The sequence below is a fragment of the Drosophila nasuta genome, chromosome 3, assembly GCF_023558535.2.
Source record: "Drosophila nasuta strain 15112-1781.00 chromosome 3, ASM2355853v1, whole genome shotgun sequence".
Taxonomy (NCBI): domain Eukaryota; kingdom Metazoa; phylum Arthropoda; class Insecta; order Diptera; family Drosophilidae; genus Drosophila; species Drosophila nasuta.
Window position 1 is genome coordinate 31,184,490 of NC_083457.1, and position 10,542 is coordinate 31,195,031.

A 10,542-nucleotide genomic window follows, 5' to 3' on the forward strand; every position below is an offset into this window, starting at 1 on the left:
TTTCATTACTTTAATATTAGTGTATTTAAAATAGTTCATATTACTTTTCTTTTCCCATGTCGAATGCTCATAGTGGTCTAAAAAAATTTAAAAAAAATAAATAACAAAGGAGTAAATAATAATAATAATTTATATTATGCCATTACCCGAGTGTAAAAGAAGTATATGTTATTTTAGGCTAGACGTTTCTGTATGACATCATTATTATTATTTTATCTTAATATTACTTTGCAGTAACAATGACATCCAATAATATCTTGTAGTAATTATATAGTAGCTTTTAATGTACTCTGGTAGTATTGAAATCCACGAGATATTCGCCTGATTCGGTACATTAAAAACAGAGAAATTTACGGCGAAATTTTGGCATTTACCATATTCGTAGTCGCAGTCGTAGTCGTAGTCGACCCACTTAATTACCCAATCGGTCTTTAGCCGTCAGTCGACGTGTGCTACACAATGCGGTCGTATTGGCCATTAGATCATTCGATTTTAGGTTTTTTTTTTGTTCTTTTTAATAACAGATTTCCGTCAAAACAAACAACAGGCCAAGTGATTGAGAGAAAGAGGGAGAGCGAGAAAGAGATGGACAGAGTGAAAAGAGCGAAAAATAAGAAAAGTGCGTCAGCAATGCAAATTTTGTTTTTCTGTTTTGTTTTTGTATTTTTTTTTGCGATTCAACGAGTAGTTCTTCTATTTGCTTTCTTTGCGTTCTTTATATCTGCTAGCTATACTACTTATGTTGTTATTATTATTGTAGCTTTTTATGAGCTTGTTTATTTGTCTAGCGACTGCAGAGGATTTTAACCTTTCGACGCAGACACAGCTATATATGCAATTCTATATTATATTATAGTATTTCTCATCAAGACTGATCGCCGAAACACCAAAATGTATCTTTTCTAGCTATCAAATGGAAGGGATATAGTTTGCAATATAAATTTTCTATAGACTTTCTAGAAGTTTAAGTGAAATATGAATGTAAAAAAATGTTTTTGTTTAAGACTTATTTTTATCTTTTAACATCTGGTTCTTATCTGTGCAAAATATTTGTTATGATCTGTTCTTCTCGTCATAGGATTTATGTATAATATAATATTTGTTACCAAATCTGATCGCCAAAACACCTAAATCAAACTTTTCTTACATATGAATGATATAAATATGGTAATAATTATCTATAGACCTTCTAGAAGTTTAAGTGAAATATAAATGTAAAAGAATTTTGTTGTTTAAGGCTTATTTTTATCTTTCAACATCTGGTTCTTATCTGCGCAAAATATTTGTTATGATCTGTTCTTCTTGTCATAGGAACATGTGTACTTCAAATATATTTCTTATATCTTTATTATATTTTTCATTATCGTAACCTACATCTTTCATGACACAACAATTAATTTAAAATATGCATTATTCTACGCGATCAACTCACTAGACATACATATAGACAGCTTTAATCAACACATATGGGAGACGTGTACAATTTGTTCTCACTAATTATTGCCTGTGTTTAATTTAGACTGTCTGTCTATCGCTTAGTTGCTATCTCCACACAGCGCAGCACAGAACAGAACAGAAGAGCCAGCAGGGGTCTCTGATGAATCATCGTAATGCCCTGAGGGGGGGCCACAAACTGAATTCATTGCCAATGTCACGTAGCCCCATGGAGCGTCGGCCGATGATTATCTGAGCCATTCGATTAGCTGCTATACTATATAGATAATGATGAATGATTGCTGAACATTTGAACTGTTAGCTCGAAGCGCCACAAAGCCCTAGGCAAGACCTGTTAAAATAGAGAAACATTTCTAGAGACTTCTGTGTGATAAGCAAATCAAAAAAGTTACGTTTAAATAATAACATCTATTATCCCATAATCCCTTAAATATTTGTTCACCTAATCTAGCACATAAAATAATGTTTTGTTATGAATTACACTTCAAAATCGTATTAAATTTATTAATATATAAATATTTAAAAAATAGAGAAGCACTTCTGGCGGCATATTTGTGATAAGCTATATTTAAATAAGAGCATTATGTGTGTATAAATATAAATTATATAAATTTGCTTGAATATATTTGATTTAATCTATCATAGAATACAATCAAAAGTAGTTAAGAAGAATTAACTTAAGAAAGTAATGTTTTTTTATTTTATAATAGATGACAGAATTTAATACAGCAATGTAGATTTAATTATCAGCATGTTTTATATAGTATAATACACTCTATGAATTTTTATAAGTAACTTTCATTAAATCAACCACCGGAAAAAAGTTTATAAATATTCTTCTATATGAGTTCCAAATCTTATTGTTAATTTTATATATTTTAATTAGTGAGTATTTTTTTTTTAAACATTTAGATGACATAAAGACCTAGACTAGACCTGTAAAAATAGAGCAGACTTTTATGTGATAATCAGAAGCTATATTTAAATAACAGCATGTCTTATCTATTAGAGTACATATTATGAATTTATATTAATATATTTCATTTGATCTGTCATGTAAAGTTAATGAAAGTTTCAATATGCTTTTGTATGATTAACTTGAACAATTAACATAATTAGTGAATAATTAAATTTTCACAACTTTATTTCTATTACATTATTACTATTTTTAATTCGTTATAAATATGTGATTCTAGAAACTTTTCCATTAAATATAACATTAGCAACATTAGCTGTACGTTAATGTCTTGATTAATCAAAGACTTTTTGTACAATATTTGAATTATTACCAAAGCTGATGACCGAATATTAAATTTACTTAATTATCGTCACTTTTAGCGAAACAATTCTTTTCATTTAAGCATTATACAATATTAATCAAGAAAACAATGGGCACATTTAGGCGACAGTGGAACTTTCTGCCTCTCTTGTGCTTCAAATGCTGACTAGTCGTTGGGCAACTCTTTGTGTGTGTTTCATTTTTTGTGCTTCACGAATTACTGAAGCGTGTTGCCAAGGCATCATGAGTAATTGGGCAAACCCGACTAACGCATACCCTTCACACACGATCTAGTTCAGTTTGGAGCATTATCTGATGATTCATTCGATAAGCTAGCTTCTCAATTAGCTCGAAAAGAGCATCAACCCGCATCGAACTAAGCTTTTGTTGTACAAATTTTCGACACACTGTGCCAAGTTTACCGTTGAACGCGTCCATTGTTTGGCAGCTTGAAAGCTTGCTTCATTTCGCTGGTTGCTAAGCGGAGACGAGGACGTTGACAGCGACGTTGACGTTGACGTTGGCAGCGGCTGCGGCAGCGTTGATCGGTGTTTCATCTGCCGCTGTTGTTGTTGTTGCTGTTGCTGTTGCTTTTGCTGTTGTCGCTGCCGCTTGGCAACAGTCAACGTCATCGTTGTCTTGCCATTTGCTTTGCATTCGTGTGCGTTTCGGTGACGTTGAAGCGAACGTTGACGTCGACATTGCCGGCGCCGACGCCAAGGAGGAAATGAATGTCAATTACTCACGTACAAATACATATGCATGTATACGTATATATAATATATATATGTATGCTTTTCGTATGTATAAATGAACATAAATTTTCATTCGACTGGCGGCCGCGTTTGGCGGTTGCTCGATTGCTCGATTGCAGCAATCGCACGTTTCGTAGCTTATCGGACGGGGCGAAATGAAAGTAGCAGCCGCAACATTTGCATAGGCGCCACTAAGATTCGTTAACCTTTTGCCAGTTGTCGCCAGTTGGCCACAACAGAAACACCAACAACAACAACAGCAGCTAAAGATACAGATACAATAACGGCTACAGATACACACAAAAGATACAGATAGAAACAGAACTTACAGATCGTAGACACAAATAGAGCTAAAGATACATGTAATGATGCTTAAATAGATACAACATACTTTGAGATTTATAGAAACAATGAAGTGAATACATTTTGTAATGATAATAATAATGATAATGTAATAATAAAGATACAAAATTAAATTCATATTTAATTTTGTACACTTATACATATAGATACAGATAAGTCAGATACAAAACGTAGATACAAATAGAGTTGACGCTTATTAAATTATACCTACAGTATAAAAGACGCATTTTTTATTGCTAATACAGATAGAATAAAGATACTTTTTTAATTGCGTTAGCCACTTTCCATGCAGTTATAATTGCAAATATAATATATAAAAATAATTAACTTTATACAAATAAATTTTAGTCTGATTGAAACATTCTTAGTCACAGATTTCGTTTATTAGCAGCAACCGGAGCTAAATCATTTAACTGTCTTAATATGTTCAGTCTTTGCTAACTTTATGTTAATTGATTGCAAGATTTATGCGTTTTTATTTGCAATTTTATTGAACTCTAATCTATTACTCCTCGCTGAGGTATATGACACTTCGGGGGCGTTAGAACTCAAAGCTATTGACTCTTGTTTTTCACTGATAGCGATGACCCAAAGCTCTGACCTAGATACTAGCCTTGATTGAACCTTTTTTTGTGGAAATGCTTTGAACTCTTATCACTGCGTGATTCGTATGGAAATGAAATGCACAAAGTCGTCTTGTGATGGCAATTTGAATACAATATTCAGTCATTATTCACAGCTGCTGAGTGAAGTTCAGCGAATCGAAGATGAAGATGCTAAATCGATCTCTGTTGCTATCCGCGATCGCAGTGCTGACCATCGGTGGAGTCGATGCCAACGAATCCGAGGTTAATATAAGCATTTCGCTTAGAATACCAAATGTATAGCGGAATGAATTTCGTTTCGTTTTAGTTTATTGCAACGAGCAGCTGCATTCCATATGCACAATCACCGGGAATTCATCAAATAACCGCTCCCGGTCTGAGCTCCTTCGATGTTCTATGCGATAGCACGACTTTCGGATCGGGTTGGACGGTTATTCAACAGCGAATCGATGGCAAGGAGAATTTCTACAGGAACTGGGCCAATTATAGTGCTGGCTTCGGTTCTTTGAATGGCGATTTCTTTCTGGGTCTCGAGCGAATCCATCGCCTAACAAGCGCCCATCGACATGAGCTCAACATTTATATGGAGAAATTTAATGGTGAAGTCGAAAATGCGCACTACGATCGCTTTCAAGTTGCCGGCGAGGAGGAGAACTACAAATTGTCCTCTGTGGGTAATTTCACAAAGGGCAGAGTATTCGATTGCCTAAATTGGCATTTTTCTGAATCCTTCTCCACCTACGATCGCGATAACGATAATTTCAAGGACACCAATTGTGCTGAGCAGCGACAAAGTGGCTGGTGGTTCGCATATTGCGGACTTTGGTAAGTGAAGAGCCCTCATTTGGACAGATTATCGTTTTTAACTAATATTTGTTTTCGATTCTCTAGTAACCTCAATGGCAGATACTTTAATCATGAAGTGCAGAATGTAACGGGCATGTTTTGGACACCTCGGATTTCGCTTAAAGCAGTTAAGATGCTGATTCGACCAATAGTTGAAAAAAATCAATAATAATAAGTGAAAACTACTTTTAATCGTATCAAACTATATATTGTATTTATCTGAATAACTAATTAAATTGTAACTACATAACTATATTATATCTACATTATAGCGATTTATGTTCAAGTGGTAGAATCACAAAAGTTGCTTAATATTTTATTTATTTAATTTATTAATATATTTCAGAAAGTATTTGAGTTAATTGGCTGACAGTTGTTTCCCTATTCCTATAGAAAAAAATATGTTCAAATAAAAGATACATCTTCATTTTGCTTTACGTTTTTGTAGTTTTCTTATCACCCAAGAACAGTTCGCAAGTTCAACTCAATTTCTGCATAATCATTCTAACATTGATTTGATTACAGGGTATTGCACTGCTCAATCAATTAGTCAATCAATCAGCTTTCTAGACCTTGTCCAACAATTCGCTCGCCCCAGCTGTTGTGCTGTTTATAGAATTGCAAACAAAAGCAACAACAGAAACACGATTACATCAAGCAGATCTCGCAGCCATAACAGCGAATACTAAGTACACAAATCTCTCTAGGATATACTATAAACGTTGATGATCTTTCGTTTTATTTGTTGTTTACTTACAACACAGCCCCGAATTTGCTGACGCAAAACGCAAGGCAAACAACAAGAATGTATATATATATGTATGTTATATGAATTATATGTATTTTTTCGCACGATTTAAAATGCGCGTCAGCAGGCATGTCACATATTCGATGTTAATTGGATCCATTCGCATCCACAGATGGCATAGATCACAGATGGGCATTGCAAATTATTGTTATCTCCGGCTAATTGCATTAATCAATATATAATTCAAGTTTTATTTTTTTTTTCATTTCGAACAGATGGTTCGCAAATAAATGATATAAAACCTTATAAATAAAATACTATTTGAACAACATACCATCGGAAATACAAACAATAAATAATAATCATAATAATCGCGTGTTTACAAATGAATCAAAGTCTCCTTTTCTTCTCAACATCGAAGTAAACAACAAAATACTGCAAACGCGTCAAAAGATCGAGATCGGGATCGAGACGAAAAACATCTGCTGATCTTGAGAAAAACGAATCGAATAATTGTCGCCCTTGTGATAATAAAAGAAAACAACAGCATTGATATGATAACAAATAAGTATTACTACCGAGAAGTACTCTAGCATTATTTATACTAATTATGACCAGAGCTGCGTCATTCGCTAAACCAAACATTTGCCTTACTGTCAATATACATTTAATATATATATTGCAATTTTACACTACACAGTTTTCTAATTATACCCGTAGGGTAGAAGGGTATTGTAACTTTGTGCCGACAGGAAATGTATGTAACAGGTAGAAGAAGTTATCTTCGACCCTATAAAGTATATATATTCTTGATCAGCGTCAACAGCCGAGACGATCTAGCCACGTCCGTCTGTGTGTCTGTCCGTCTGTCCGTATGAACACCTAGATCTCAGAGACTATAAGAGATAGAGCTATAATTTTTTTTCGACAGCATTTGTTATGTTTACACGCAGATCAAGTTTGTTACAAATTTTTGCCACGCCCACTTCCGCCCCTGCAAATCAAAAAAATCTAATAACAAGCGTAATTTTAAAGCTAGAGTTGCAAATTTTGTATATACAATAATAACTATAGTAGTTATGATTCCTGGTTGCGATCAGATAAAAATGATCGAAGTTATTAAAGAAATACTTTTGTATGGGCAAAAACGCATACTTACTAGAGGTCTGAGTTGCTTTGGCTGACAATCTGGTATATTGAGCCGTCCATGGTATATTTTGAATGCGGTACTATATCGATATACCACATATACCATTTGGTATATTTTTAGTATATTTGCAGTATATTCGGTATATTTTGAGAATAATACTGCAAAATATATTGCTTTTATTCAAAATGGGTAGCGAGTATTTCACAGTCGAGTACACTCGACTGTAGCTTTCTTACTTTTTTAATAATAATCAAAATTCGAATAAATGAATTACTCAAAAGCAGTCGCCACTTCTAGTTTAATTATCAAGAAGCCTCTCCTAGACATGCGTCAGGAAGTTGACATTGTGTCGACATTGACACCATTTGCTATCGCCTTCTCTTCCGCCACGAACTTTTGCTCTGAACCCACATCCGTTCATCACGTGATAATTCCAAAATCATACAGCACTCAGAGCTATATTCTTCGTCGATTTACATTCAACTTTTAGTTTCAAATTCATCTTTTCCGCGAGCAGTCGAAATATTCAAAATGTGCAAAATCAAAATCAACTCAGTTCTTTTTTTAATAGTACTTGAAATATTCTTGGTGACCACATCTGCCTTCGAAGAGGTGAGAACAATTTTGTAAAACAGTGTAATACAGTGAGTGCTAAAAATGTTTCCATCTTCTTCTTATCAGACCCATGAATCCGACCGAGAAATGGAAAAACAATTCCTCAATCAGACCTCTAAAAGTGTGAAACCTTTGCTTGATTATTTTAGGCCGGTTCGAACTGAGTTAGAAGACAGTGAAATTAAGGAAAAGAAGTTGAATGAATTGAATTCTGATCTTATAGAAAAGTATCATGACATTGTAAGAATTCATGAAAAATTCATGAAGGAGGAAGCTCTATTAGATAAGTATAAAACCAAAATACTTAAAGGGGAAAACGATATGCAATTGTGTCAAAACAAAGTTGAAGAATTAGAATCTAAGATTAAATCACAAAAACAAATTATTGACAAATTAACACCAATTTCTAAACTTTATGATGAATGTAAAAAAGAAGTAGCAGAAAAATCCAACAGTTTAGAATCTTCTGAAGTTCAATTAAAACAACTTAAATCAAGGCTATTTGAAAAGGATGAAAATATCAGGAGACTTAATGCAAATATCGAAAAGACTAGGGAGCAACATCAAACACTGATTGATATATTGAATAAGACGTTACCCAATACTATTATCCCATCAAGTTGCTCTTCTTTTGGAGATTCTCCTGGTGTTCATCAACTCAATGATTCTGGCATAGGTTTATTCGATGTTTTATGCGATAGTCAGTTAGCTGGACCTGGATGGATTGTAATACAACAACGAGTTGGGGGAAATGAGAGTTTCAATAGGAATTGGGCAACGTATCGCAAAGGTTTCGGTGCAATGGATAGCGACTTCTTCCTCGGACTAGAGAAAATACATCGTATCACGAGTTTGCAGCGATTCGAACTTTATTTACATTTGGTTACTCTGAATGGAAGCACCTACAACGCTCGTTATGACGATTTCAAAATATCCGATGAAGACAGTGGATATAAACTGAGTTTGGGTAAATTCAGTGGAACTATTATTGAGGATGCGATGAAAAGCAGCGAAAACACGAAATTCACAACATTCGATCGCGACAACGACATTAATTATGGTAATTGCGCAATTGACTACGAAAGTGGCTGGTGGCACACGAATTGTTATGATTGGTAAATATTGCAAACTGTTATTTCCGATGGAAGACATATAATTATTGATTTTTGTTTTTTCTTATGCAGTAATTTAAATGCACCATATGGGCCAGCTCTAAATTGGTTCGTTGGATATAAAATCTATCTTAAAGAAGCTAAGATGCTAATTCGCCCCAAAAGAAGCGATGAAGAAGTGAGCAAGTGAAGAGCTGAAATTCCAATATTTGACTCAATTATGTAATCATTTAAATATGATTGGTGCATTAAGAAATTGCCTTCTGAATAATAATACGATCGACTATTTAATGCATCGATTTATTTTTTCAATAGAAATCTATCAATTTTTATTGTATTTTATGTTTTAATGTAGCAAATCTCTAAATGATTTCAATAGAGGTGGAAATACTTAAAAGTAAGTAAACCTATTATTATCCTGTATATACATCCTTTTAATCGAGCCTTGAATATTAAAGAAATATATATAATTGATCTACACATATTCGATTCTTATCTAAACATTCAATAAACAGATTAAATTAATAAACTCGTTATTCTAATCAATTTAATTAAATGTTCATTACATTGAGATAATCAGGCAATATTTTCTCGTCGGTTGACCCAGACAGAGAGTCTATCTCTTATCATTAATGAAAAACTCGATTCCTTTTTATAAACACATATTAAATGTTAAGAGCAGATTTATTTGTAGACTTGAGTGCATATATTATTCAGTTGCATGCTTGAGCTCAGTCGAATGAATTATACTAAATGCAGTTTTGTTACTAATAACACACGAAATATTTGTCGTTGCAACATCAGTTAAAGGAAAGGTATTAATAATTACATAAAGCAGTGCAGTACAGTGAGTGTGAAAAGTTTATGTGTGAATCCGACCGACAAATGGAAGAAATGTACCACATTCATAACTATAAAACTATGAAACCTTTGCTTGAGTATTTTAGACAGGTTAGAAATGAGTAAGAAGACAAAAAATTAAGGAAAATAAGTTAAATGAATTAAATTCGGATCTTATTGAAAAATGTCATGAAATTGTAAGAATTCATGAAAAATTCATAAAGGAGACAGCTCTATTATGTGAGTATAAAAACACAGTACTTAAAGGGAAAATCGATTTGCAATTGTGTCAAAATAAAGTTGAGAAATTAGAATCTGAGATTAATTCTAAACAAAATGCTATTGTCGAATTAGAAGGAGGATTAGCAAATAAATTCACCAACATATAAATTTGTGAAGTTGAATTAGAACTCAGTTTGTTTTAGAACTTGGGTTTTGTTATTGAAGAGCATATAGAATATACAATTAACATTTGGATCATCATACAGTTCATACAAATAGCAGTTGGATCATACTCAGAGAAGTAAAATGAAAAGGTATAAAAACTAGTTTTGCTTTGCTAAGCCATTATTATTAAACCCCCTATCCATAGGATAGAACTTATATTATATTATAACTTTGTGCCAGCCGGAACTCTATATAACAGGCAGTAGGAGACTGTTGAAGAACTTTTGATCTTGATTTGAGTTTTTACCTAAGACCAATCTATATTTGTTATAAGATTTGTGTCTTGATTAAATAATGTGTGCTCTTAGATTTAATGTTGACATAATT

The 10,542-nt window shown here is 33.3% G+C and overlaps 2 protein-coding genes across 2 annotated transcripts; both read left to right on the forward strand.

The window, feature by feature from the left end:
* The first annotated feature begins 4,576 nt into the window (after window positions 1-4,576).
* LOC132790962 (ficolin-1-like) lies at window positions 4,577-5,606 on the forward strand. The gene is made up of 3 exons (XM_060799727.1): window positions 4,577-4,700; window positions 4,765-5,282; window positions 5,349-5,606. Exons 1-3 carry the CDS (start codon window positions 4,620-4,622, stop codon window positions 5,470-5,472), a joined length of 723 nt encoding a protein of 240 aa, XP_060655710.1. The 5' UTR covers window positions 4,577-4,619; the 3' UTR covers window positions 5,473-5,606.
* A 2,100-nt stretch (window positions 5,607-7,706) lies between these two features.
* On the forward strand, window positions 7,707-9,220 carry LOC132790577 (fibrinogen-like protein 1). Its single transcript, XM_060799146.1, has 3 exons — window positions 7,707-7,813; window positions 7,883-8,931; window positions 9,001-9,220. Exons 1-3 carry the CDS (start codon window positions 7,733-7,735, stop codon window positions 9,116-9,118), a joined length of 1,248 nt encoding a protein of 415 aa, XP_060655129.1. The 5' UTR covers window positions 7,707-7,732; the 3' UTR covers window positions 9,119-9,220.
* The last annotated feature ends 1,322 nt before the right edge of the window (window positions 9,221-10,542 follow it).

Coding starts and splice junctions, on each gene's coding strand:
- LOC132790962 (XM_060799727.1), top strand. CDS start 4,620: ATGAAGATGCTAAATCGATCTCTGTTGCTATCCGCGATCGCAGTGCTG. Junction 4,701..4,764: donor TCGATGCCAACGAATCCGAG/GTTAATATAAGC, acceptor GTTTCGTTTTAG/TTTATTGCAACGAGCAGCTG. Junction 5,283..5,348: donor TTCGCATATTGCGGACTTTG/GTAAGTGAAGAG, acceptor TCGATTCTCTAG/TAACCTCAATGGCAGATACT.
- LOC132790577 (XM_060799146.1), top strand. CDS start 7,733: ATGTGCAAAATCAAAATCAACTCAGTTCTTTTTTTAATAGTACTTGAA. Junction 7,814..7,882: donor CCACATCTGCCTTCGAAGAG/GTGAGAACAATT, acceptor TCTTCTTATCAG/ACCCATGAATCCGACCGAGA. Junction 8,932..9,000: donor CACACGAATTGTTATGATTG/GTAAATATTGCA, acceptor TTTCTTATGCAG/TAATTTAAATGCACCATATG.